This window comes from Podarcis liolepis (genome assembly GCF_965112155.1).
Source record: "Podarcis liolepis genome assembly, chromosome: 10".
Classification (NCBI taxonomy): Eukaryota; Metazoa; Chordata; class Lepidosauria; order Squamata; family Lacertidae; genus Podarcis; species Podarcis liolepis.
Genome location: NC_139562.1, coordinates 3,175,507 through 3,199,782, shown reverse-complemented (window position 1 = coordinate 3,199,782; position 24,276 = coordinate 3,175,507). Strand labels below are relative to the sequence as shown.

At 44.2% G+C, this 24,276-nt stretch overlaps 4 protein-coding genes across 4 annotated transcripts; all 4 read right to left on the bottom strand.

Annotated features, from left to right (window-relative positions):
- Window positions 1–2,323: 2,323 nt before the first annotated feature.
- On the bottom strand, window positions 2,324–5,177 carry LOC310686968 (olfactory receptor 5T7-like). The gene has a single exon (XM_083461549.1). It carries the CDS (start codon window positions 3,605–3,607, stop codon window positions 2,648–2,650), a length of 960 nt encoding a protein of 319 aa, XP_083317675.1. The 5' UTR covers window positions 3,608–5,177; the 3' UTR covers window positions 2,324–2,647.
- Window positions 5,178–8,477: 3,300 nt separating this feature from the next.
- On the bottom strand, window positions 8,478–9,431 carry LOC310688163 (olfactory receptor 5T17-like; the record flags this gene model as incomplete). Its single annotated transcript, XM_083464286.1, has 1 exon — window positions 8,478–9,431. The coding sequence occupies one exon, from the start codon at window positions 9,429–9,431 to the stop codon at window positions 8,478–8,480; it is 954 nt and encodes a 317-aa protein (XP_083320412.1).
- A 5,891-nt stretch (window positions 9,432–15,322) lies between these two features.
- On the bottom strand, window positions 15,323–16,276 carry LOC310688162 (olfactory receptor 5T7-like; the record flags this gene model as incomplete). Its single annotated transcript, XM_083464285.1, has 1 exon — window positions 15,323–16,276. The coding sequence occupies one exon, from the start codon at window positions 16,274–16,276 to the stop codon at window positions 15,323–15,325; it is 954 nt and encodes a 317-aa protein (XP_083320411.1).
- Window positions 16,277–23,102: 6,826 nt separating this feature from the next.
- Window positions 23,103–24,068, bottom strand: LOC310688161 (olfactory receptor 5V1-like; the record flags this gene model as incomplete). The annotated part of the gene is made up of 1 exon (XM_083464284.1): window positions 23,103–24,068. Exon 1 carries the CDS (start codon window positions 24,063–24,065, stop codon window positions 23,103–23,105), a length of 963 nt encoding a protein of 320 aa, XP_083320410.1. The 5' UTR covers window positions 24,066–24,068.
- Between the last annotated feature and the right edge of the window lie 208 nt (window positions 24,069–24,276).

Sequence of the window (24,276 nt, the reverse complement as noted above, 5' to 3'; positions counted from 1 at the left end):
ATCATAGGAGTGTAGCGTTGGAAGGGACCCTGCGGGTCATCTAGTCCAACCCCCTGCAGTGCAGGAATCATGGCTAAATAACCTCTGCTTGGAAACCTCCAGCAAAGGAAACCCCACCGCTAGATCGCTCGAAGCAGTACAGTGATGCACAAATGAAAAAACGCAGCTGGAAGTTTGAAAAATCTGGGAAGGAGCCAGCGAAGTTCAAGGGCTGGAGAGGGTGTGTGCAAAACACAAGCTCAGCTGCCTTGCTCTGGGCAACCTCAGGTGCTGCATCGCCGGATATTGTGTTAAAAAATTAAAAAATTGTCCAGTAGCACCTTAGAGACCAACTAAGTTTGTTCTGGGTATAAGCTTTTGTGTGCATGCAAACTTCTTCAGATACCTTTGTCATGGCGAAGTTGTTGAGAAGAGGAGGTAAGTGGCTATATTATATTTGGGGGAGGGCTCCCTGGGGTTCGGAAAGGCAGGGGCAGGAGGAGTGGGGTCTTTTTTTATTTCATAAAATGTGCACACCACTTGATTGTCAGAAAACCTCAGAGCAGTTTGCAAAAAAGGATACTAAACTTATCAGTTGTCAGCAATAATTCCAGACATTTGAGATAAGCATAGACTAAAAACAGGTGAAAACTCACACCAACTTTCTAAGCAAAGGGGTAGGCTTGTCTAAACAGTTTTTAGCAGGCATATAGTGAAGGCACCTGCCTGTGATCAATAGGCGGGGAGTTCCAAAGATATATAAATGGGTATCATGCGATACCAGTAGCAGTGTCAGTTCTGCCCATCCAACCTTCAGGTATCTGAAGAAGTCTGCATGCACACTAAAGCTTATACCCAGAACAAACTTAGTTGGTCTCTAAGGTGCTACTGGAAGGAATTTTTTTATTTTTTTATTTTGAGTGCATCAGGCCAACATGGCTACCTACCTGCATCCGGATATTGTGTGTGTGTGATTGCACAGACACACACACTTTGCAATGTAGGTGGAGGGGAAGCCCTGCTTATATTTTTGTGTTGCTCATCTTGCAGTGCTCTACCAGGGGAAAAACATGCACCACACATCATACACAGTGTGCATAAAGGGATAAAAAAAGAAGAATAAAGTCATTTATATTAACTCAAATCTCTTGCATGTGGTGGATAGAATATGTCAGCCTTCTGCTGCTCTGCAGTCATTTTGGACTACAGTTCCATCAGCCCCATGCGGCTGTGATAGTTGGGGCTAATGGGAGTTGTAGTTCAGAGCATCTGGAGGGCGTCAGGTTGGGGAAGGCAGTGCTCTGAGTTGGCGCCTCTCCATTTTGATGGGCACAGGCTTCAGAATTTGCCACAAAGCAGAATTAACTGCGTGCTTTCAAAAGAGTCCTCAGGGTTCCTAAGAATACTCACCCACATTGATCCCTCAGCTATTAAAAATGAAGAGTCGCTTGTGAAGCTTCACACTCATTTCCGAAGGTCTCAAGATCCCTACATGGCTGTGGGCAGATGCACATTTTGCTTTTGGGTGGCCCTAAAACCTCCTTTAATTCTAGGACCTTGTTCACATGCAACAGGCTTCCAGGAAGACCTGTCAGCCTGTAGGAAGACGACTTTTCTGATTCCATTAAACACACACACACACACACACACACACACACACACACACACACACACACTGTCCACCATATCTCCCCCTGGAGTCTCAGGGCCAGAAACGAGATCTGGGGCAACCCAGTCAGATGGGCAGGGAATAAATAATAATGATCATCCTCGCCACCTCATCATAAAAGCCAAGCCAAAGAACCAATTCAAAGATCACAGACACACCATACATTTAAAGTGCATGGTTTGCCTCAAGGAATCCTGTAGTTTGTTAAGCGTGCTGTGATGTGTGTGTTCTGATATGTACAGTAAAAAAAACAACCAATGGGTTGAGAAAGTTGTATTTCATGGGCTGTGGCTGGATGAGAGATGGCTAAGTGCCAGGGTGGTAGAGAGCAGTTGGGTAGAGACTAAACAACAAAGATGGCGTGCATTTGGCTATATAATGTATGGAAATGCTCTTGCAGACTCTTTGAAATAATTTTCATTTGATTTTACAAGTGTAGAGTTATAACAATACCAAATCCATATCCATATTTAGAGATTTCTATGAATCTCCAGACTTCCCACCCTCTTCTCCATGGGTCCTATTGTCAACATTTTCACCTGCATATTATTTCATCACCCTTATTTTATACCTCTCAATATCGTCCATAATATTAGTTGCATTACAAGTGTTATTAAGAATCCTGCTAATGTTTTCATCTGCTTACAGTGGTCTCCTAAATAAATTATAAATTTCCCCCATTCTATCTTGAGGTTTTTATCTTCTTGGTTCTTGAGCCTTCCGGTCAGTTTTGCCATTTCGGGGTACTCCAACAGCTTGGTTTGCCATTCTACTCTGGTAGGGAGTATAACTTCTTTCCATCTCTGGGCTAATAGCATCCATGCGGCAGTCGTTGCATAAATGAAAAGTCTTTTCTGCTCCTTTGGGATTTTGGTACAGACTCTGTGGACTCTGTCCAGTGATGCACTGCTAAGTCAGTTCACTTGTGGTGTGAGCCTCCGTACTTGAACTCGCAAAGGGGAATTTCCCCAGGGGTGCTAGGCCCAAGAGGAATCCCTGTTAGTGCGGGAAATCAAAGCCTTTCTTCAAGCCCCCCAGAACCTTCCTCAGGGCTTCCTTCACCTCCTTGTTGCGGAGGCTGTAGATGACAGGATTCAACATGGGGATGATGATACAATAGAGAGTGGAGATCAGGGTGTCCACTTCCAAGGAGTAGCCTGTGCTAGGGCGGTTGTAGTTCACATCGGCCATCCCAAAATAGATGATGACCACAACTAGGTGGGCGGCACAAGTGGAAAAGGCCTTGTGCCTGCCAGTGTTGGAGCGGATCCGAAGGATGGCCGACAGAATAAAGATATAGGAGATGACCACCAGGAGGAAAGGTGCCATGCCCATAAAAACATTCGCGATGTGAAGAGCCATCTCGTTGACATAGGTGTCGCTGCAGGCGATTTGCAGAAGAGGAGGTACATCGCAGAAGATGTGGTGGATCCGGTTGGCCCCACAGAAGGCCAGGTTGGTGGAGAGTGCGGTGTGAATGGCAGAGTCCAAGAGGCCCCAGATCCAAGTAGCCGTGGCCAGAGGGACACACACTCTTCTGCTCATCAGTTGAGCATAGCGCAAGGGTTGACAAATGGCAGCATAGCGGTCATAGGCCATGACGGCCAGCAGGGCACACTCAGACCCTGCAAATGTCATCAGGAAGAACATCTGGGCCATGCACTGGTTGTAGGAAATGGTGTGTCTCTGGAGCAAGAAGTTTACCAGGATCTTGGGGACAGTGACAGAAGAGTAGCAGATGTCCAAGCAGGATAAATGGCTGAGGAAAAAGTACATGGGGCTGTGGAGGCGCGAATCCAGTTTGATCAGAGTGAAAATCATGGAGTTTCCCACCAGGGTGATGAGGTAGATGGTCAGAAAGAGGAGGAAGAAGAAGACCTGACCTTTGTGGACCCCAGAGAAACCCAGGAAGATGAATTCGGCCACACGTAACGTCTGATTGCCGCTTCTCTCCATCATGGTCAGCTCTGAGAGGAGAGCAAGAAGGAAGTGAGATGAATGGGGGGAAACCAGGATTCATGAATACATGCAGGTGGAATCTTTCCTTCTTTGTGGAGCAGCCAAGACCAAGAGCCCCAGCCCAGCTCTTAGGTTCTGGGCTTCCTAGTCAGAAAGGGTAGCTTCCAAGATGGTTGGGCAACTCTGCTCCCCACTCCCACTCTGCATTTTAGATTCTATCAACTAACCTTGGCACTAAGAGCAATTGGTGGTCCGGGTAACCTTGGAGGAGGTTTGGATCTTGGGCAGGGGGTGGGGGATAACAGTTCTCTCAAGCCATTGGTTTACCATTTTTGCCACAAGCCCTCTGGGCAATGATGACCTCCCTCTGTACAGCATTGGGTGGGCACCAAATCCCTTTTGCTGTTTGAACCTCCTGGCTGAGGCAGTGCAGGGCTCAGGTTTCCTGTGTTTACATACAAAAGTTCTCCCTTTCTGCTACCATTGTTGGATCTGTTAGCATTTCTGTAGCAATCATTGAGCAGTCTGATAGGCTACGATTCTCAGATTTAAAGTACTTAGCAAGAGCTTGTTCCGCTTTCTTTTTGTAGTAGTAGAAATTGGGAGTTTCAAAAGATTCACTCCAGAAACACCTCCATATAGAACAAAATCACTTGGTATACAAGAATGACTCCACAACTGTCATCAATCTTCTGAATGTACACACTGGGCACAGAAAAACACCACATGGCCTGAATCTAGATCAGTGGTTCCCAAAGTATTTTGGGGCTAGTACCCTCCTTGGTTCCATAAACTCGTCCCTAGTTTACCCTACCCTATTGAAAGCATTATTCAGAATGGGACTTTGCACGATTTGCTAAAGAAGATAATAATGCAATAAGATTTGAAACAGTGACAACTACTTGCATGTTTATTCAAAATCCACTTAAAACTATTTAGTTTAATACATTTAATTGACAAACTTGAACCAGTGATACCAGTTTTCCATAGTCTAATAGTCCTTTGCACATGTAGTGTATGGTATGGTTTGCATTGGCCAAAAAGATGGCAGAAAACTCTACAAAATGGAAGCAATGTCTTTGAACTGATCACAAACTGTGTTGTATAAGCGCTAATGAAATGTGGAAAACATCTTGATGTTTGGGCAAAAACAGAGTGTGCTGGAACAGAACAGCACAAGGAGGCTTGGTACTGGGCTGTACACCTTTACAAAACATTCAGATAAGTTCAGAGTTGTGAGATGATGCCAAGGACAAGGATGAGATGTCACCAAGAGCAAGGATGTGAGATGCCAACAACAAGGAGTTGTGTAAGCACCAGGAGTTGCCATGTGTCAGATGAACAAACAAGGTGTACCAATATCAAAGCCCTCCAGCCTCAGGTGCGTGCCGGACATATGACAGCGCTGTCGTCTGCCACCCACGACTCTTACTGGATCTGATCAATCCAGTTGAAGAGTGGTGTGTGTGTGGTTGTGTGTGTGGTTGAGTGCATGTTCCCTGTCTTGTCATGTTTGTTAATCAATAAAGCAATGCTATAGAAAATCCAATATTGGTTGTCTGAGGTTTACTTGTGCTTTCCTAGAGTATCAAATTTGTATATTAGGAGAACATTGCACTAAAATGCTGGTGGATTCTCAAGATGGCATTTTAAAAAAATAAATAAATAAAATTTCCCAAACTGATGTGGAAATGTATAGACCTGAATTTTGCAGTGGAAAAATGAGAAATGGAGAGAAACCTGAAACCGACCCAGTGCTTAACACTGGGGGGGGGGGGTGTCACCAGTTTGCTCTCCTGAATGTCAGCTGTACACCAGGCATCTTAGCTTATTTCTTCATTTTTCAAGTTGTTTTAAACATCAGGAACAGTATTACACAGCAGCAGATAAGAAGTTTGCCTGGATTTAAACAAACTGGTGCAGACAGGCGAGTGATTCCTCCCCAATCTACCCTCGTGGCAAATAAAGAATTTCCTAAGTTTTGAGGTTACTTTGTGGGTCCCTTAATTTCTCTGCTCCTCACCTGGCATCTTCCTGCCGAATGAATTTGGATGACGGCTATGACAGCTGCTGCTCTGGGACAGGTGAGGATTCTGATGCTCCTTCCAGGTGAGCTGGTGAGGAGAGCCAGGCAGGAGGATTCTATAGTCAGAGAAGGTGAGGGGAATGAAGAGGATGGGTGGGTGGCAGGATCCCTACCTTTCCTCCTGTCAGAACGAGACACACACCTGGCTGTCACTCATTTTCTGCCCAAAGGAAGGTCTCCATTTCCTGCTGACCCAACGCACCGTCCTTCATGCATCCCCACATACCTTAAAACTGACCCAGTGTCCTGTCTGTATCCTGTGGGCCCCAGTCTGGAAGGTAATGTGGGTTTTATTGTTTGAGGAGCCCCTAGAGAACATGTATTTGCATCATAAGGAATGAAGATCAAGGAGTCCGGGGGGGGGGGGGAAATCATCTCCCCTCTTGCCCTGGGCTTTCTTTTTCCTGGCAGAAAACACTGGCATCAAGGGTATAGGGTGGAGCCCGAGGGGGTTGCAAACAGCCGTGTTCAAACGAGGCCCTTAGGGACAATTCAGTTTGCAATTAAGGTGATCCTTTCTAATTCACACTTTCTGGAACACAGGCTTTGAAATTTGCACTTGTCCAGATTTTGCAACAACAACAACAACAACAACAACAACAACAACAACATGCCACCTACCTAACTGGGTTGCCCCAGCCAATTTGGGCAGCTCCCAACAAAATATGAAAAACACAGTAAATGCAGTCAATTAATGTGTATAAAAATGCATGAAGTAGGAGAAAAGGTGTAGACAGAAAACCTAGACAGCATCTTAAAAAGCAGAGACATCACCTTGCTGACAAAGGTCCGTATAGTTCAAGCTCCGGTTTTCCCAGTAGTGATGTATGGAAGTGAGAGCTGGACCATAAAGAAGGCTGATTGCCGAAGAATGGATGCTTTTGAATTATGGTGCTGGAGGAGACTCTTGAGAGTCCCATGGACTGCAAGAAGATCAAACCTCTCCATTCTGAAGGAAATCAGCCCTGAGTGCTCACTGGAAGGACAGATCCTGAAGCTGAGGCTCCAATACTTTGGCCACCTCATGAGAAGAGAAGACTCCCTGGAAAAGACCCTGATGTTGGGGAAGATGGAGGGCACAAGGAGAAGGGGACGACAGAGGACGAGATGGTTGGATAGTGTTCTCGAAGCTACAAACATGAGTCTGACCAAACTGCGGGAGGCAGTGGAAGACATGAGGCATATTACTATTACTACTATTACTATTATTATTATTGCTGCAAAATCTGGACAAAATCTGGCGTGCTCCGGTCCACGGGGTCACAAAGAGTCGGACACAACTATGCAATGATTAAATGGGCAATAGACATCGGCTATAATCTTGACTTTGAATGGTGGGAGGAACTGTGGAACAGTATATAAAGTTTACGGCGTGCATGGCACTGAGGGAAAATATCTGGAAAATGATATATAGGTGGTATCACACGCCGGTGAAATTGGCTAAAATGTATAGGTTAAAGAATAAAAGATGTAGGAAATGTGGTGAAGCAGAAGGCGACTTTTATCACATGTGGTGGTCATGTAATAAAGTGAAAGGCTTTTGGGAACTAATTTATAACGAGCTTAAAAAAATACTTAAATACACTTTTCCCAAAAGACCTGAAGCCTTTCTGCTAGGAATGATGGGTAAAGAAATTAGAAAAGAAGATAAGAACATATTTCTTTATGCCACCACAGCTGCAAGAATTATGTTGGCACAAAACTGGAAAACGGAAACCATACCCAGTATAAAGGATTGGCAGGTCAAAATGGTAAACTATGCCGAGCTTGCTAGACTAACAGGTAGAATACGAGACCAAGATGAACAGAAATTTCAAAAAAATTGGAATAAATATTGGAATTATATTGGAACCAATTTGTAGAGGAAACTGGTGGGGTTGGAATAAATCTAACAGTGAGTGATTAACTTTTAAGAATAAAAATAAAATACGTGATTGTGGAATTTATTTGATACTTACCAAAAGGGTGGAGGGGAGTCCAGGGCTCGGCAGAGCCTGAAATATTATGATTTTCTTTTTCTTTTTATGATTTTTTGTATAATTTGGGGAAGGGAAATAATAAATTATGTAAATATGTACTTATATGTATACTGATATGTTTAGCGGTATGTTTATTTGTATATTTTCTTTGTGTAATTTGAATAAAAATGTACTGGGGGAAAAAAAGAGTCGGACACAACTAAACGATTAAACAAGAGAAAAGGTGTATTTATTGTTGTTGTTGCTGCTGCTGTTGAATTTATATACTGCCATATACCTGAAGGTCTGAGGACAGTTCACAGAATATTTTAGGCGGAATCGTGTTGGGAAACAGCGTATATGAAACAAAATAACATTCAAAAATGACTTTACACTAAGATACTAGTGATTTTTCAAGAACACTGAAAAACAACAACTACACAAACTAACATGGAAACAAGAAGATCTGAAGTTAATAGCGAAAAATTGAAATATTTCCCATATTGTTCTCAAGGGGCTAAACAGAAACAGGAGGACACAACATGAACGACCGTTAAAGGATTTGGGGACAGTGTGAGGTTTGAGGCTGGCTCCCCTTGTGACAGTGCGCCATGTTGAATTTGGCAGCTAAGCAGCTCTTCAGACTGGGAGACAAGGCAGTTGCTGAACTGGGCGTTGGACACAAGACCCAGCACAGAATCATGACCTAATTCTTTGGAATCTGTCTAGTAATGTATTGCTGAATTAAGTCTAACCAATGGGAATATGGTGTTAGCCACTGTACTTTGGCCCCCAAGAAAATTTCCACCAAAGGCAGGAGACTCTGTTAGTGAGGAAGATCAGAGCCCTTCTTCAAGCCCCCCAGAACCTTCCTCAGGGCTTCCTTCACCTCCTTGTTGCGGAGGCTGTAGATGACAGGATTCAACATGGGGATGATGATACAATAGAGAGTGGAGATCAGGGTGTCCACTTCCAAGGAGTAGCCTGCGCTTGGGCGGTTGTAGTTCACGTTGGCCATCCCAAAATAGATGATGACCACAACTATGTGGGCAGCACAAGTGGAGAAGGCTTTTCGCCTGCCGGTGTTGGAGCGGATCCGAAGGATGGCCGACAGAATGAAGATATAGGAGATGACCACCAGGAGGAAAGTCCCCAGGCTGACAAACACACTTGCTACATGAAGGGCCATCTCGTTGACGTAGGTGTCGCTGCAGGCGATTTGCAGAAGAGGAGGGGCATCGCAGAAGATGTGGTGGATCTTGTTGGCCCCACAGAAGGTCAAGTTGGTGGAGAGTGCGGTGTGAATGGTGGAGGCCAGGAGGCCACAGGTCCAAGAAGCAGTAGCCAGAGGGACACACACTCTTCTGCTCATCAGTTGAGCATAGCGCAAGGGTTGACAAATGGCGGCATAGCGGTCATAGGCCATGACAGCCAGCAGGGCGCACTCGGTTGCAGAAAATATCATCAGGAAGAACATCTGAGCCATGCACTGGTTGTAGGAAATGGTGTGTCTCTGGTGCAAGAAGTTCACCAGGATCTTGGGGATGGTGACAGACGAGTAGCAGATATCTATGAAAGCTAAATGGCTGAGGAAAAAGTACATGGGGCTGTGGAGGCGTGAATCCAGCTGGATCAGAATGAAGATCACCCCATTTCCCACCAGGGTGAAGAGGTAGATGGCCAGGAAGAGCAGGAAGAGGAAGAACTGACCCTTGTGGACCCCAGAGAAACCCAAGAAGATAAATTCGGTCACCACCAGCGTCCGATTGCTGCCTTCCATGGACTGCATCAAGGTCAACTCTGAGAAGAGAACCAGGAAGCGAGAGAGAGTTGGCAAAAGCTGTGTTGGCTATGTGGAATATTTCCTTATTTATGGAACAATCAAGACAAAAAGCCCCACACCAATTCTTAGGGCAGGGCTTCCCAATCAGAAGGTGCAGCTGCCCAAATGGTTAGGTTGCTCTGCACACACACGCAGAGAGAGCTCTCCCTTTTTGATGCTAACTACTATCCTTTGCAGTAGGAGCAATCGTTGATCCAGACATCACTGGAGGAGATTTGGTCTTAGGGGGCAGAAGTAATGCTGTACTGGGGAAACACTGAATGGAATACCCTGAACCGACCCCTTAAGCTATTCTTGTTGTAAGACAGTGGTGGCCAAACTTGACCCTCCAGCTGTTTTGGGACTACAATTCCCATCATCCCTGACCACTGGTCCTGTTAGCTAGGGATGATGGGAGTTGTAGTCCCAAAACTGCTGGAAGGCCAAGTTTGGACACCACTGTTGTAAGACCTCTGAGCAGTTGTGACCACACTCTGTAGAACTCTAGGGGGGCACCAAATACCTGTTTGCTGATTTGAACAAAGAATTTGCATCTCTCTCTCTCTCTCTCTCTCTCTCTCTCTCTCTCTCTCTCTCTCACACACACACACACACACACACACACACACACACTGTATCTTTGCAGCGTTCATGCATCCAGCATGTGCATTTTGCTTCCAGAGTTGGATCTCTTAGCATCTCTGTAGCAATTATTGATCAGTTTGATAGGCTGCTGTTCTCAGAATTAAAGTGCTTAGCTCAACTTGCTGCTGTTGTTGTATTTGGGAGATTTGGAAGATTTACTTCAGTAACATTTGCATATATAACGAAATCAACTGGACTGCAAAAATGACTCTACAACAGCCATTGATTTTCTGGATATATACATTAGACGCAGGAACAGCACATGGCCTGAACCTAGATCCATGTTTCCCAAAATTATTTGGGTCCCTGCTCCCTTGGTTCCATAACCACATCCCTGTTGTTGTTGTTGTTGTCGTTTAGTCGTGTCTGACTCTTCGTGACCCCCTGGACCAGAGCATGCCAGGCAATCCTGTCTTCCACTGCCTCCCACAGTTTGGTCAAACTCATTCTGATCCCCTAATAAAAAGCCTTATTCATAATAGCAGTCTGCATGAACTGCTAACCATGAAATTTGAACCAGTAACATTAGGATCGTGTGTCTAAATGTTCCATTGGACACTGTAGCACCACTTTTCTTTCTCAAACATTTATTCAAAATGCAATCAAAACTTTTCAGTTTGTTTAATTCAGTTTATGAACTTGATCTGTCAATGCCAGCTTTTCAATGTCTTCTTGTCGTTTACACCTACAGCGCCTTGCTGCTGGCCCTTGGCCTCTTAGCGCTCCTGGGAAATTCCCACCAGCCCTCTTGGAGTATCACTCACCTGGAGGATAGCATCCTCCTCACTTAGCCATTCTGAGCACTGCAGCCTCAAAGATTCTAAGATCCTCAATTTGGCATCCACACAGACATTCCAGTTGTCACATTAGGATAATTTATTAAAGAATAAAAAGTAAGGGGGAAGCAGGCAGAAGGTCAAAACAGAATGCAAAATAAACCAGTAGAAATAAAACCGGATGACTCCTAGCCTATCCACCACACTAGAGTCGTTCTAATTTACTCACAAGTAAGCAGCAAGGATGGGCAGCTCCCCTGGCCATGGGGAGGGAGGAAAGCTGCAGGGGCGTCTCAGCTTTTTAAAGTCTCCCCACACCCACACCCCAGGCCAGATTTAGGTTTGATGAGGCCCTAAGCGACTGAAGGTCATGGGGCCCTTGATATGTCCAGCTGTCCTTTGTCAACAACACATTGTCCCTTTTTTGTGTTGAATATATGCTATATGGTAATTGATGGACCTAATAGGTATCTCAAGCCAATTGCACATAACAAAATATGTATTTTATGAAAGTAATTGTTGAACTGAAATACAATTAAGAAGAAGTATATGAATAGTGAAAGAAGAAGTATACTAATAGTGAAATAATTATTAAGCTCTAACTTAAAATGATTGGGGGCCCATGACTTACACCATAGGAGCCTACACGACACAAAACACTGTTGCTGTCTGTAGGTTTTATTTTATTTGTTTTTTATCTTCTATTTTGGAAATGTACATCCAGTTTTTCCCCCTCTAAATTTTTTTTGGGGGCCCCCAAGGGAGTGGGGCCCTAAGCCATAGCTTGTTTAGCTTATACATAAATCCAGCACTGTGCATAGGCGCCGACTCCATGGGGCCTGAGGGGCCCCGAGCCCCCTCAAAAATTCGTTTGGTGGGGGCTCCGCCCCCCAATAATCTCGGGCGCCCCTCCAGCAGAGCGCCACCGCCGCCCCTCCCCCAGCCCAAAATGCACAGGGTCGGGCTGCATGCCTCCTGCCCTCCCTCCCGAGCAAAAGCTCCACCCAATTTCCTTCGGAGCTGATTAATAGGCGCAGCACGCTCTCCCCTATTCGCTCATGAGGAGGCGGCGCCACTTTATCTGCATATTCATGAGCTTATTTATTATTCATGAGCTTTCGCGGGCTCCCCCAATATTTTTTATAAGTCGGCGCCCCTGGCACTGTGGGATGCCAGAGCCAGTTGCTCAACACCCTCGTGTTGCTCAGTTAAGAATCTTAAGTTCCCCTTTTGCATTTGAAAAGAACGATGGAAAGATATGGGGGAGCTTGACTTAAGAGATGGGGGGAGGCTTTCTTTGCGCAGGTGACCTCTGGCTAAAGTTCAGCTACCCTGGCTAATAGCCACTGATAGACTTCCCCTCCTCCTTTAATTTGTCTAAGCCCTATTAAAAGCTGATTAGGGCAAGGCTACCATGATATGTTGAGGCAGCTAAACCCTTCAATGTTTTCTGCACTGTGAGACACACTACTTTTTGGTGGGCGGGGGAAATGTCTGTCCTGAATCTACAGCCCATGAGTAAGTCTGATGCATAAAACCGCTTTTGACTAGGGAGGGGGGAGGGCATCAAATTCAGTTTACATTTAAAAACAGACTTAACTAATCTGTACTTTCTGAAACACGGGGGGGGGGGGGGAGGACCCTTCAAAATTTGCACTTCCACGAATTTTGCAATACAGGTCCCCCACTGAGGAAATGGCTGCCAGGTTGCATCCACAGTGGCTGAATGTGTGCGCAAATAGATACATTACTCAAACGCATGCATTATTTTAAGGGAAACTGATATGCAAATATCTGTATATGGCCTAAAATTGCAATCTGCTGGGTACTAAAATGCTGGTGAATTTTTTGTGAGTACTTGGGAAAATAAAATAAAATCCCCAAACTGATATGGAGAACTGAACTTAAGAGCGGAAAAAGGAGAAATCAAAACTGGCACATCACTCAGTCCTTACACTGGACAGAATGAAGTCAACTGAAGCAGACTGCTCGCCACTGTGAGCAGGTCAAAGCTTTGTTGTCTTGCATGGAACATCGAACAGCTTTGCGCCCAGCTGTCAATCAGCCAGCCCAGACGATTCCTTCATTTCCCTGCATGCTTTAACCATCATATACAATATTACGCAATGGCGGATGTGACATTTGCATGGTTTTAAGCAAACTGGTGCGTGCAGGTGAGCGATGCCTCCCTATCACCATTGCAAATCCAGCCTTTCCTGGGTTTGGAGGTGACTTTCCAGGTCCTTTTATTTCTCTGCTCCTCACCTGGCAACTTCTGGCCTGTGGAACTCAGCTGGTTGCTGCTGGGCTTGGAAGGATGTAGAGATACTTGGTTTCAGACGCTGATGTTTCTTCCATGTCCCCCATTTGAGGAGAACCAGGCAGGAGGACCTGGAGGCAAGAGAAGGGTGGATGGGTAGCAGAGTCTCCACCTTTTCTCTTGTCAGAACAAGGGATGGACCAGGCTGGGGCTCATCTTCAGCCCAAGGAATGGTTCTAGTTTCTGGCTGACCCTCCTTGTCCTTCAGGCATCACCATACGCCCTATAATTGGACATAGTTCTGCCTGCATCTTGTGGCCCAAACTCCAGCAGGAAATAGAGCTTTTATTGAGTGTTTGAGCAGCCCCTGAAGAGGGAAGGGATATGTGGGAGTGCCAGAAAAGACATCTCTTTCTCCTGGGTTTTTCCCTTGATAGAAAATGCTGGTGCCAAGGGTACAGATTAGATCTCAAGGGGATCAGGGAATAGCAGTGTTCAAATGAGGCTCTCAGGGAGGAGGGGCGGAGGAAATCAATTCAATCTGCATTTGATTCACACTTTCCAAAAAACAGTACGAAGATCAAAACACAGCCAGCATTTCAAATTTGTAATTCTCCAGATCATACAGGGCAGATATCCACCACAAGTCATATTTGCAGAACTATACGGGCGAACGTAAAATATGGAGAAAAGGTTGCATTATTTTTTTTAAAAAAATTTTTTATTACATTTTCCAGATACAAAGTCAGAAATATACACAGAATAAAAGAAAGAAAAAAAAAGAAGAAAGAAAAAAGAAAAGATCAAACTTTCAAAAACATTTTTACATAACCAACTGGACTTCCCCACATCTCCCTCCCCCTGCATTCTTTACAATAAAAGATATCAGAAAATTATTACCTTGTTTCATGTCTTACTTTGTACCTTTCAGATGTTATATTTCTAGATTTAAAGTACTTTTTATCAGTTACTTATACCTTAAATTAAACATAATATTACTTTAAATTTCAACCTTTTCTTACTTATAACTTAGTTTCTTGTTCACCAAATCTGGTTGCTGAAGCTAAAGTTTCCAAATCGTGCAAATTCTTAACATTCATACAACTTATATTGTTTTTGTAAATAGTCCTTAAATTTTTTCCAGTCCTCTTCCATTGCTCCTTCTCCCAAATCTCGGATTCTGCCAGTCATTTCCGCCAGTTCCATATAGTCCATCAATTGCGTTTGCCACTCTTCCAGTGTGGGTAAATCTTGTGTCTTCCAATATTTTGCAATAAGAATTCTTGCTGCTGTAGTTGCATACATAAAAAAAGTTCTATCCTTCTTTAACACTTTCTGGCCAACGATGCCCAAGAGGAAGGCCTCTGGTTTCTTGGGAAAGGTATACTTAAACACCTTTTTTAACTCATTGTAGATCATTTCTCAGAAGGCCTTCACTTTTGGACAAGTCCACCAGAGGTGAAAGAATGTCCCTTCAGCCTCCTTACATTGAGAAAAGGTTGCATTTAAAGGGGAAATGGTGTTTAAAAGAATGAATATGTCAAGCAAGACTGCATACAAGAATGTGTGTGAGTCAGGAGAACTTTGCACTAAGATGCTGATGAATCTTGGGGAAGACTTAACAAAATAAAGAAAACAGAAAAAGACGTGGAAATGTGGGTCCCTGAATTTAAAAGAACTTAACTGTGGAAGAATGGGAATTTTTTGTTCTCAGAGGACTAAGCTGAAAAAAGAGGACACAACAAGAACAAATGTTTTTAATGTTTGGTGCTTTATTGTGTTTTATATATTCTGTAAGCGGCCCGAGTGGCTGGGGCAACCCAGCCAGATGGGCGGGGTATAAATATATTATTATTATTATTATTATTATTATTATTATTATTATTATTATTATTATTATTATTGTTGGATTTAGGTCTGAGGTTCAAGACAAATCCCCTTGTGACAGTGCGCCATGTTGAATTTGTCAGCTAAGCAGCTCTTCAGACTGGGAGACAAGGCAGTTACTGAACTGGGCGTTGGACACAAGACCCAGTGCAGAATCATGACCTAATTCTTGGAATCTGTCTAGTAATATATTGCTGAATTAAGTCTAACCAATGGGAATATGGTGTTAGCCACTGTACTTCGACCCCCAAGAAAATTTCCACCAAAGGCAGGAGACTCTGTTACTGAGGAAGATCAGAGCCCTTCTTCAAGCCCCCCAGGACCTTCCTCAGAGCTTCCTTCACCTCCTTGTTGCGGAGGCTGTAGATGACAGGATTCAACATGGGGATGATGATACAATAGAGAGTGGAGATCAGGGTGTCCACTTCCAAGGAGTAGCCTGCGCTTGGGCGGTTGTAGTTCACGTTGGCCATCCCAAAATAGATGATGACCACAACTATGTGGGCAGCACAAGTGGAGAAGGCTTTTCGCCTGCCAGTGTTGGAGCGGATCCGAAGGATGGCCGACAGAATGAAGATATAGGAGATGACCACCAGGAGGAAAGTCCCCAGGCTGACAAACACACTTGCTACATGAAGGGCCATCTCATTGACGTAGGTGTCACTGCAGGCGATGTGCAGAAGAGGAGGGACATCGCAGAAGATGTGGTGGATCTGGTTGGCCCCACAGAAGGTCAAGTTGGTGGAGAGCACAGTGTGAATAACAGAGTCCAAGAGGCCCCAGATCCAAGAAGTGGTAGCCAGAGGGACACACACTCTTCTGCTCATCAGTTGAGCATAGCGCAAGGGTTGACAAATGGCGGCATAGCGGTCGTAGGCCATGACGGCCAGCAGGGCACATTCAGTCCCTGCAAATGTCATCAGGAGGAACATCTGGACCATGCACTGGTTGTAGGAAATGGTGTGTCTCTGGTGCCAGAAGTTTGCCAGAATCTTGGGGATGGTGACGGATGAGTAGCAGACGTCCAAGCAGGATAAATGGCTGAGGAAAAAGTACATGGGGCTGTGGAGGCGCGAATCCAGTTGGATCAAGGTGAAGATCACACCGTTTCCCACCAGGGTAAATAGGTAGATGGTCAGAAAGAGCAGGAAGAGGAAGGACTGTCCCTCGTGGACCCCAGAGAAACCCAGGAAGATAAATTCGGTCACTTGTAGTGTCTGATTCCTGCTTTCCATGGCTCTGTTGAGGTCAGTTTTGAGTGGAGTACAAGAAAGAAAGAAAGAAAGAAAGAAAGAAAGAAAGAAAGAAAGAAAGAAAGAAAGAAAGTTGTGGGCAGGGAATGCAGATATGTGCATGGGACAGAGTATTTTTGTCCCTAAAGATCTCTCTGCTTTCATCATTTTCATAGTCCTAACAAGAGCACATTTATAAATTCATTTTATATACATTATGTGCACACAAAAAAACCAGAGGATGTGTTACTGCCCCAGGCGGGGACATATTCAACTTTTGGGAGTCTGCAACTGATGTAACGGCAAAGCATTTTGTCATAAGTTAAGTTGGCACAAAGAATCTGGTGCTAATAGAATTTGAGATGCAGAAATAGGCAACCGAGCCTGTACCTTGCTTTCTATTCCCTGCTTGGAGAGGGGGTCCCATTGATTTGGAAGACATATCGGTTTCTCTAGGAAGGAGGTCTTCTGCTTAACCTTTAGACCCATAAACTCATCGAATAGTTGAGTGGGAAGGGATTCTGAGGGTTATTTAGTTCAATGCGGGGATCTTGACTAAAGCATCCATAAGTGACTGCTCTCTTCTATATTAGTTCATATTCTTTCTTAACAATAACATTATATTCTTTTGATCTCTTCCTGGTGGGTTTTTTTTTTGGGGGGGCTTGTTTTTATAGCTGGGATACCCTCCCACAAACTTACCTCTGTGAAGTAGGAAAGGTCTTCTTCAGAAAGAGGATTAAATCAGGAGCAGAGCAGTGAGAAAGATTGGGCACATCTACATTTATGTTCCTTCCATCAAACCACACTTGGAATACTCTGGGACCTTTCTAGTTGCCACACCTTTAAAAATAAGAGAGAGTTGGATTTCTAGAAAAGCAATTTAAGGGATTTCTGGAACTAGAGCAAGCATGGGAGGTAGGGATTGAAGCAGCACAATGTATCAACTCAGCGCATGCATTTCAAAGGAAAATCTCATAAGGCATGCAGGTAAAATTTCTAAGGTTAAAAGGAAAAGATGCCATACGGGGGGGGGGGGGGAGCTGATCAGGTATTCCATTTAAGATCCTGGTACAGTGATATCTTGGTTCTCAAACTTAATCCGTTCTGGAAGTCCATTCAAAAACCAAAGCGTTCCAAAGCCAAGGCACGCTTTCCCATACAAAGTAATGCAAAATGTTCCAGACTTTTAAAAACAACCCCTAAAACAGCAATTTAACATGATTTTTACTGTCTAATGAGACCATTGATCCATAAAATGGAAGCAATAAACAATGTACTGCAGTCACACAATCCATCAGTAGCTGAACTGGGTTCCACAAAGTCACAAAACCAAAACCAAAAAGAGCCACAAGAACACAAAATAAATAGCAAAAACAGACAGACTTCAGCGTAACACTCAAAACGGAAGTGTGGCAACTCTCATCTCTTGTGGGGGTGCAATTACTGCTAGTACCGTCTGTTAAGAGTTTGGGTGTAATCTTCGATACCTCCCTTTCCAAGGAGGCGCAGATTGCACCTACAACAAAGGTGGAATTTTTTCATCTCCACCAATCTAAGCCATTGGCTCCTTACCTCTCTCACGCTGACCTAGCCACTGTGATCCATGTGACGGTCACCTCCAGGCTTGATTATTGTAACTCACTCTATGTGGGGCTGCCCTTGAGACTGACCCAGAAACTCCAGCAGGTGCAGAATGCCGCGGCGAGACTCCTTACATCCACTCGATGCTATACCAGCTGCACTGGCTCCTGGTAGAGTACAGGATCAGGTTTAAGGTGCTGGTTTTAACCTTTAAAGTCCTATATGACCTGGGACCCTCGTACCTACGGGACCGCCTCTCCTGGTATGTCCCACGGAGGACCTTACAGTCTTCAAACAAAAACATCTTGGAGGTCCCGGGCCACAACGAGGTTAGGCTGGCCTCAACCAGAGCCAGGGTTTTTTCAGCTGTGGCCCCGATCTGGTGGAACGCTCTGTCACAAGAGACTAGGGCCCTACGGGATTTGACATCTTTCTGCAGGGCCTGCAAGACTGAGCTGTTCAATCAGGCCTTTGGCCAGGGCACAGCCTGACCCCCTCCTTCGGTAATCCTCATAGAACTCTAGCCCAATGGTTGCCACTAATTTGATTTTAACTGATTTTATAATGAATTGATTTTAGAATGCTGTATTATTTTACTGTTGTTGGCTACTCTGAGCCCAGCTTCGGCTGGGGAGGGCGGGATATAAATAAAATTTATTTTTATTATTAACGTGGCACTAAAGTCGAAACTGGAATCCCAGTATATGCTGACAGCTATGTTAGCATGGACAACCAGCAGACTGCAAAGCAACAAGTGCTGGCATTTGGAAAATGTTACATTAAAGAATGAAAATGTCACTTGGGACCTAGCAGACCTAGAGAACCTAGAGAATATTTCCATATCAATAACACTGTAGAGTTGATGCAAACTACTATATGAAAGACTCCCATGGACTGCAAGAAGATCAAACCTCTCCATTCTGAAGGAAATCAGCCCTGAGTGCTCACTGGAAGGACAGATCCTGAAGCTGAGGCTCCAAGACTTTGGCCACCTCACGAGAAGAGAAGACTCCCTGGAAAAGACCTTGATGTTGGGAAAGATGGAGGGCACAAGGAGAAGGGGATGACAGAGGACGAGATGGTTGGACAGTGTTCTCGAAGCTATGAACATGAGTTTGACCAAACTGCGGGAGGCAGTGGAAGACAGGAGTGCCTGGCGTGCTCTGGTCCAGGGGGTCACAAAGAGGCGGACACGACTAAATGACTAAACAACAACTATATGGGATGTTTCAAAGGCAGTAATGAGAGGTCAAATAATTTTAAAAGACTCATACTTGAAAAAATAAAACAAAGGGAGAAGGCATGCAACAATTAGAAAGAAAGGAAACACATGGCTATGTTCTCTACAAAAAATTATAGAAAGAAAATATGATCTCATAAACTGCACTCTAACAGAAAAAAGCTAAGATTTGTTAGACAGTGTATCTTCAATGAAAGAAACAAAGCTGGCAGATTGTGACCATATTTGTTTGTTTAAAAATAAATAGTAGAATAATTGGGTCCAACAACGAAAGACCAACGAGGATAAACTGATAATAGGATCTGATAACGTCACAAATGAATTTTAAAAATTGTATGAGAAATTGCATGCATCTGATTGTCCCCAAAAATGATGCTATTGAAGCATTTAATGATGTCTAGCCCAATCTGATTCTGATAAGCACCAGCTTCCCATAATGATCTCTGAGCTCCACAGTATTGTCAGTGAGATTTTTTTTTAAATAGCCCATTTTTAAATGGCCCAGAAGGCTTCACAGCTGATTATTGTAAGAAATTTGAACAAGTCTCCTGCCCCTGCAGCTGTAATGTGTAATCTGTGTACATCCAGAAGTTCTCGCTTTTGCTAACATTGTTCTGAGAACCGCAGCTGGTCAGACTACAGAGATGCCAAGAGATCCAGCAATAGTAGCAAAAAGGGAGAAATTCTAGATGTGCATGAGGGACATGGTGTCAACAAGAAGGACCGTGGCAGCACCGCTTGCTTCCATGAATGAAGCCCTTCTGAGCATAGCAGCCTCAAAGCCCTGCAATGGCCACAACTGAGCAAGGCGGAACCAAGATGTTCTGCTATAAAAATAAATAAATTCTGTATTGTATTCCCCTGTAATCAATATATGGTTTATATTCACATCTTATCCTAAGAGCACCCAGTATAAATTTGTGTGAGTGCTGTTTGAGGCTCTCATGACCCTCTCTCTGACCAGCCCTGCCGGATGAGATGAAAGGTCTGTCTAGTTCAGAATCCTTCTCTTAGGGATGCCTAAAGAAGTCAGTCTTGGCCAATTCTTCCAAGAAATGGCCTGATGTATTATGTACGTAGTTAAATATGTATTACGAAGGGTTTTTTCTCTCTTTAAAGTTGCAGATTTCTGCAGAATGGAAGAGAATTATCAGTAGAAAACATGTGCAATCTACAAATTGCATACCTCCCCCTTTCACAAAGTGGTTCTCAGATTCTGCCAGAGAAGCTGACCATCAGAGCACATGAGCAATAGCCCTCCAAAACAGATATTCCTCAGGGCCATGTGACCTCTGGCTAAAGTCTAGCTACTGTGGCTAATAGCCATTGATAGACTTTCTCTCCTCCCCATATCTGCCCAAGCCCAATTTAAAGCTTTTTAATGTAGGGGAATTACAGCATCTCCAAGCAGCCAAACCCAAACATTTCTTATGCACTGTGAGAAGCTGTTATTTTGGAAGGGTGAAGCGTGGCAAGCGACTGTCCTGAATTCATGGGCAATAAATAAGGCTGATGCGTAAAAACACTCTGGGCTTGGGATGGGGAGTGCATTAGATTTGCATTCAATGGCAAACACACCTCATTTGCACAGTTTCCAAGGTTCTGAAACAGCCACCCTTTGAAACCTGAATTTTGCAATACAGTTCTCCGATCAAGTAACACATGCAAAAATGCATTATACAGTGGTACCTCGGGTTAAGAACTTAATTCCTTCCGGAGGTCTGTTCTTAACCTGAAACCATTCTTAACCTGAGGTACCACTTTAGCTAATGGGCCCTCCGGCTGCCACTGCACCACCATCGCACGATTTCTATTCTCATCCTGAAGAAAAGTTCATAACCTGAGGTACTATTTCTGGGTCAGTGGAGTCTGTAACCTGAAGCGTCTGTAACCTGAAGCGTCTGTAACCCGAGGTACCACTGTACTAGGAGAAATTGCTTTGCAAAATTGCAACAAACGAACACTCGTGTATATACTGTATTAGGAGAACTTTGCACTAAAATGCTGATGAATTTTCACGAGGACTTAACAAAGATTCCAAACTGCTGTTAAAATGTAGAAAAATGAACTTAAGAGTGACGAAATGAGAAATGGAGCAAAACTGAAATTTGGAGATTTGCTCATTCCTACTCTGGACAGAGCAAATCCAGCACTGTGAACATTTCCCAGCTTTCCTGACCTGCATGGAAAAATGAATCATTTTGTGCTCAGTTTTAAACCAGCCAGCCCGGATTATTTCCCCATTTCCCAGCATGATTTCTGGTTGAAACCTCTGGAATGATGTTAGACACCGTCCAGTTAAAAAATTTCCCTGGTTTCAATCAAAGTGGTGCATGCAGATGAGCAATTCCTATCCCACCCCCATTGCAAAGGAAACCTTTCCTGGGTCCGAGGGCTACTTCATGGACACCTTCATTTCCCTCCATTTCTCACCTGGCACCTTCCTGCTGCATGGATAATGGTGGGGCACCTGTTGCCTTTGGAAAGATGTGGAGAAAGCCAGTTTTAGATGCTGATGCTTCTTCCAGGTAACCCAGTGAGGAGAGTCAGGCAGGAATTCTTCCCAAAAAAAGGTCCCCAGCTCTTCGAGCATCAATCACATGACCTAAAGCTAAGCTGACCCTTCTTGTATTGTGCGGGTCCAACTCTGGCAGGAGATCAGGTTTATACTGAGTGCCTGAGCTGCCCCTGAAGAACACACCTTTGCATCAGGAGAAAGAAAAATCAAGGAGTCCAGAAAAAGACTTCTCTTCTCTCTCCCCTCCCCACCCCCTTTGGGTTTTTCTTTTAATTGGCAGAGAAGTTTGGAGTCGTGAGCGAAGGGTGGGGACCCAGGGGGTTGGGGAATACCAATGTTCAAACCAGGCTCTCAGTTAGTGATGGGGGAAGAAAATCTATTCAATCTCCATTTAATTCACACTTTCTGAAGCAATACGGGAATCAAAGCACAGCCCGCCTTTTCAATTTGCCCATCTCCAGATCTTGCAATGCAAATCTCCAGCCAAGTAAGGTGCAGAAAAAATGTCTGAAGTAGGGTAAAGCGTGGATAAAAGGGCATAAGTTGCTGAAAATAACATACAAAAAATGAGGAACATTTTAGGGGGAATTGTGTGCGCGTTTTTAATAATGTTTTTAAAAGATACAGTGTATCAAAATAACCGTACAGGGTAGCTTACAAAATACTAAAAGCACTTAATTTTAAAATATAATATAATACAGAATGATGCAATAAACAAACAAAAGGTCTGGATGGGGATGGGAAGGGTACTGATTAGGAGCTTAATTATACACACCTGAACAGTAAACAGAAAATCATGAGTCTTGTCTTGAGCTTATACATTGGTGTACAATGCAGAACATATAGTCAAATCTGCTTCGTTTAACGGTTAAAGTGTGTACGTAACTAAGGATGGATAAATAAATAAATAAATAAATAAATAAATATTTTTTTATTTATACCCTGCCCTTCCCAGTTCAGAAAACTGGGCTCAGGATGGCTAACAACAAATTTAAAACACTTAATTGATGCAACAAAAAACAGCATAAAATACAGTATAAAACATGAGTAACAATAAATTCAGAATTCAAAAATCAATTTAGGGGAAAAATCCATCCAATAAACATTAGATGATCACCAGCGCTAGCTGGCTAAACTAGTCCTATGAGGATGAGGGAGGCATATGCTTGGTTCATATTCTGTTTTAGCTGCAAGAACAAAGTTGTGCAAAAACATGTGTAACCACACACTGCAAGTAAAGTAAGATAACTGCTAGAAAAACTGATTCTAAAAGGGCAAACCTATTTTAATAACTGGTTGAAGTCTTCTTGCAATCTTTGTAAACTTTCAGTGTATCTGAGGAAATGATTTGCATGCTACTTGCGTGTCAATATTTTTGCACTTTGTACAACCCTCAGAGCAAAGAGACCCTCCTGATAGAATAAGGAGTGGTGCTGCTAATGTACATTTCAAATGATTATCTAGTGGTCTGATTTCCACACCACTTGTTAGTGAGGGGAATTGTATCCCCTCTTCTGACCCCCCAGAACCTTCTTCAGGGCTTCTTTCACCTCCTTGTTGCGGAGGCTGTAGATGAGGGGGTTCAACATAGGGGTGATGATGCAGTAGAGTGTGGAGACCAGGGTGTCCACTTCCAAGGAGTAGCCTGCGCTCGGGCGGTTGTAGTTCACGTTGGCCATCCCAAAATAGATGATGACCACAACTATGTGGGCTGCGCAAGTGGAGAAGGCCTTGTGCCTGCCAGTGTTAGAGTGGATCCTAAGGATGGCCGACAGAATGAAGATATAGGAGATGACCACCAGGAGGAAAGGGCTGATCCCCACAAAAATGCTTGCTGCATGAAGGGCCATCTCGTTGACATAGGTGTTGCTGCAGGCGATTTTCAGCAGTGGTGGGACATCGCAGAAGATGTGGTGGATCTGGTTGGCCCCACAGAAGGCCAGGTTGGTGGAGAGCACAGTGTGAATGGCAGAGTCCAAGAGGCCCCAGATCCAAGAAGTGGTAGCCAGAGGGACACACACTCTTCTGCTCATCAGGTGAGCATAGCGCAAGGGTTGACAAATGGCGGCATAGCGGTCGTAGGCCATGACGGCCAACAGGGCGCACTCAGTCCCTGCAAAGGTCATCAGGAAGAACATCTGGGCCATGCACTGGTTGTAGGAAATGGTGTGTCTCTGGTGTAAGAAGTTTACCAGGATCTTGGGGATGGTGACAGATGAGTAGCAGACGTCCAAGCAGGATAAATGGCTGAGGAAAAAGTACATGGGGCTGTGGAGGCGTGAATCCAGCTGGATCAGGGTGAAGATCATGGAGTTTCCCACCAGGGTGAAGAGGTAGATGGTCAGAAAGAGCAGGAAGAAGAAGGACTGACCTTTTTGGACCCCAGAGAAACCCAGGAAGATGAATTCGGTCACCACTAGCGTCTGATTGCTGCCTTCCATGGTCTGCATCAAGGTCAACTCTGAGAAGAGAGCAGCAAGGAAGAGAGATTAATGCAGACAAAAGAAGGTTCCAGAACACACACATGTGAAATCATGGGCAGAGGTGGGTTTCTTTGTTTTTTAAAAGATTTTTGGCAGACGGTAACTGAAAGCATCAACATAACTGTATGGAACAACCTAACATTTGCAGAGCAAAACATCCTCTTGAATTATATACCCA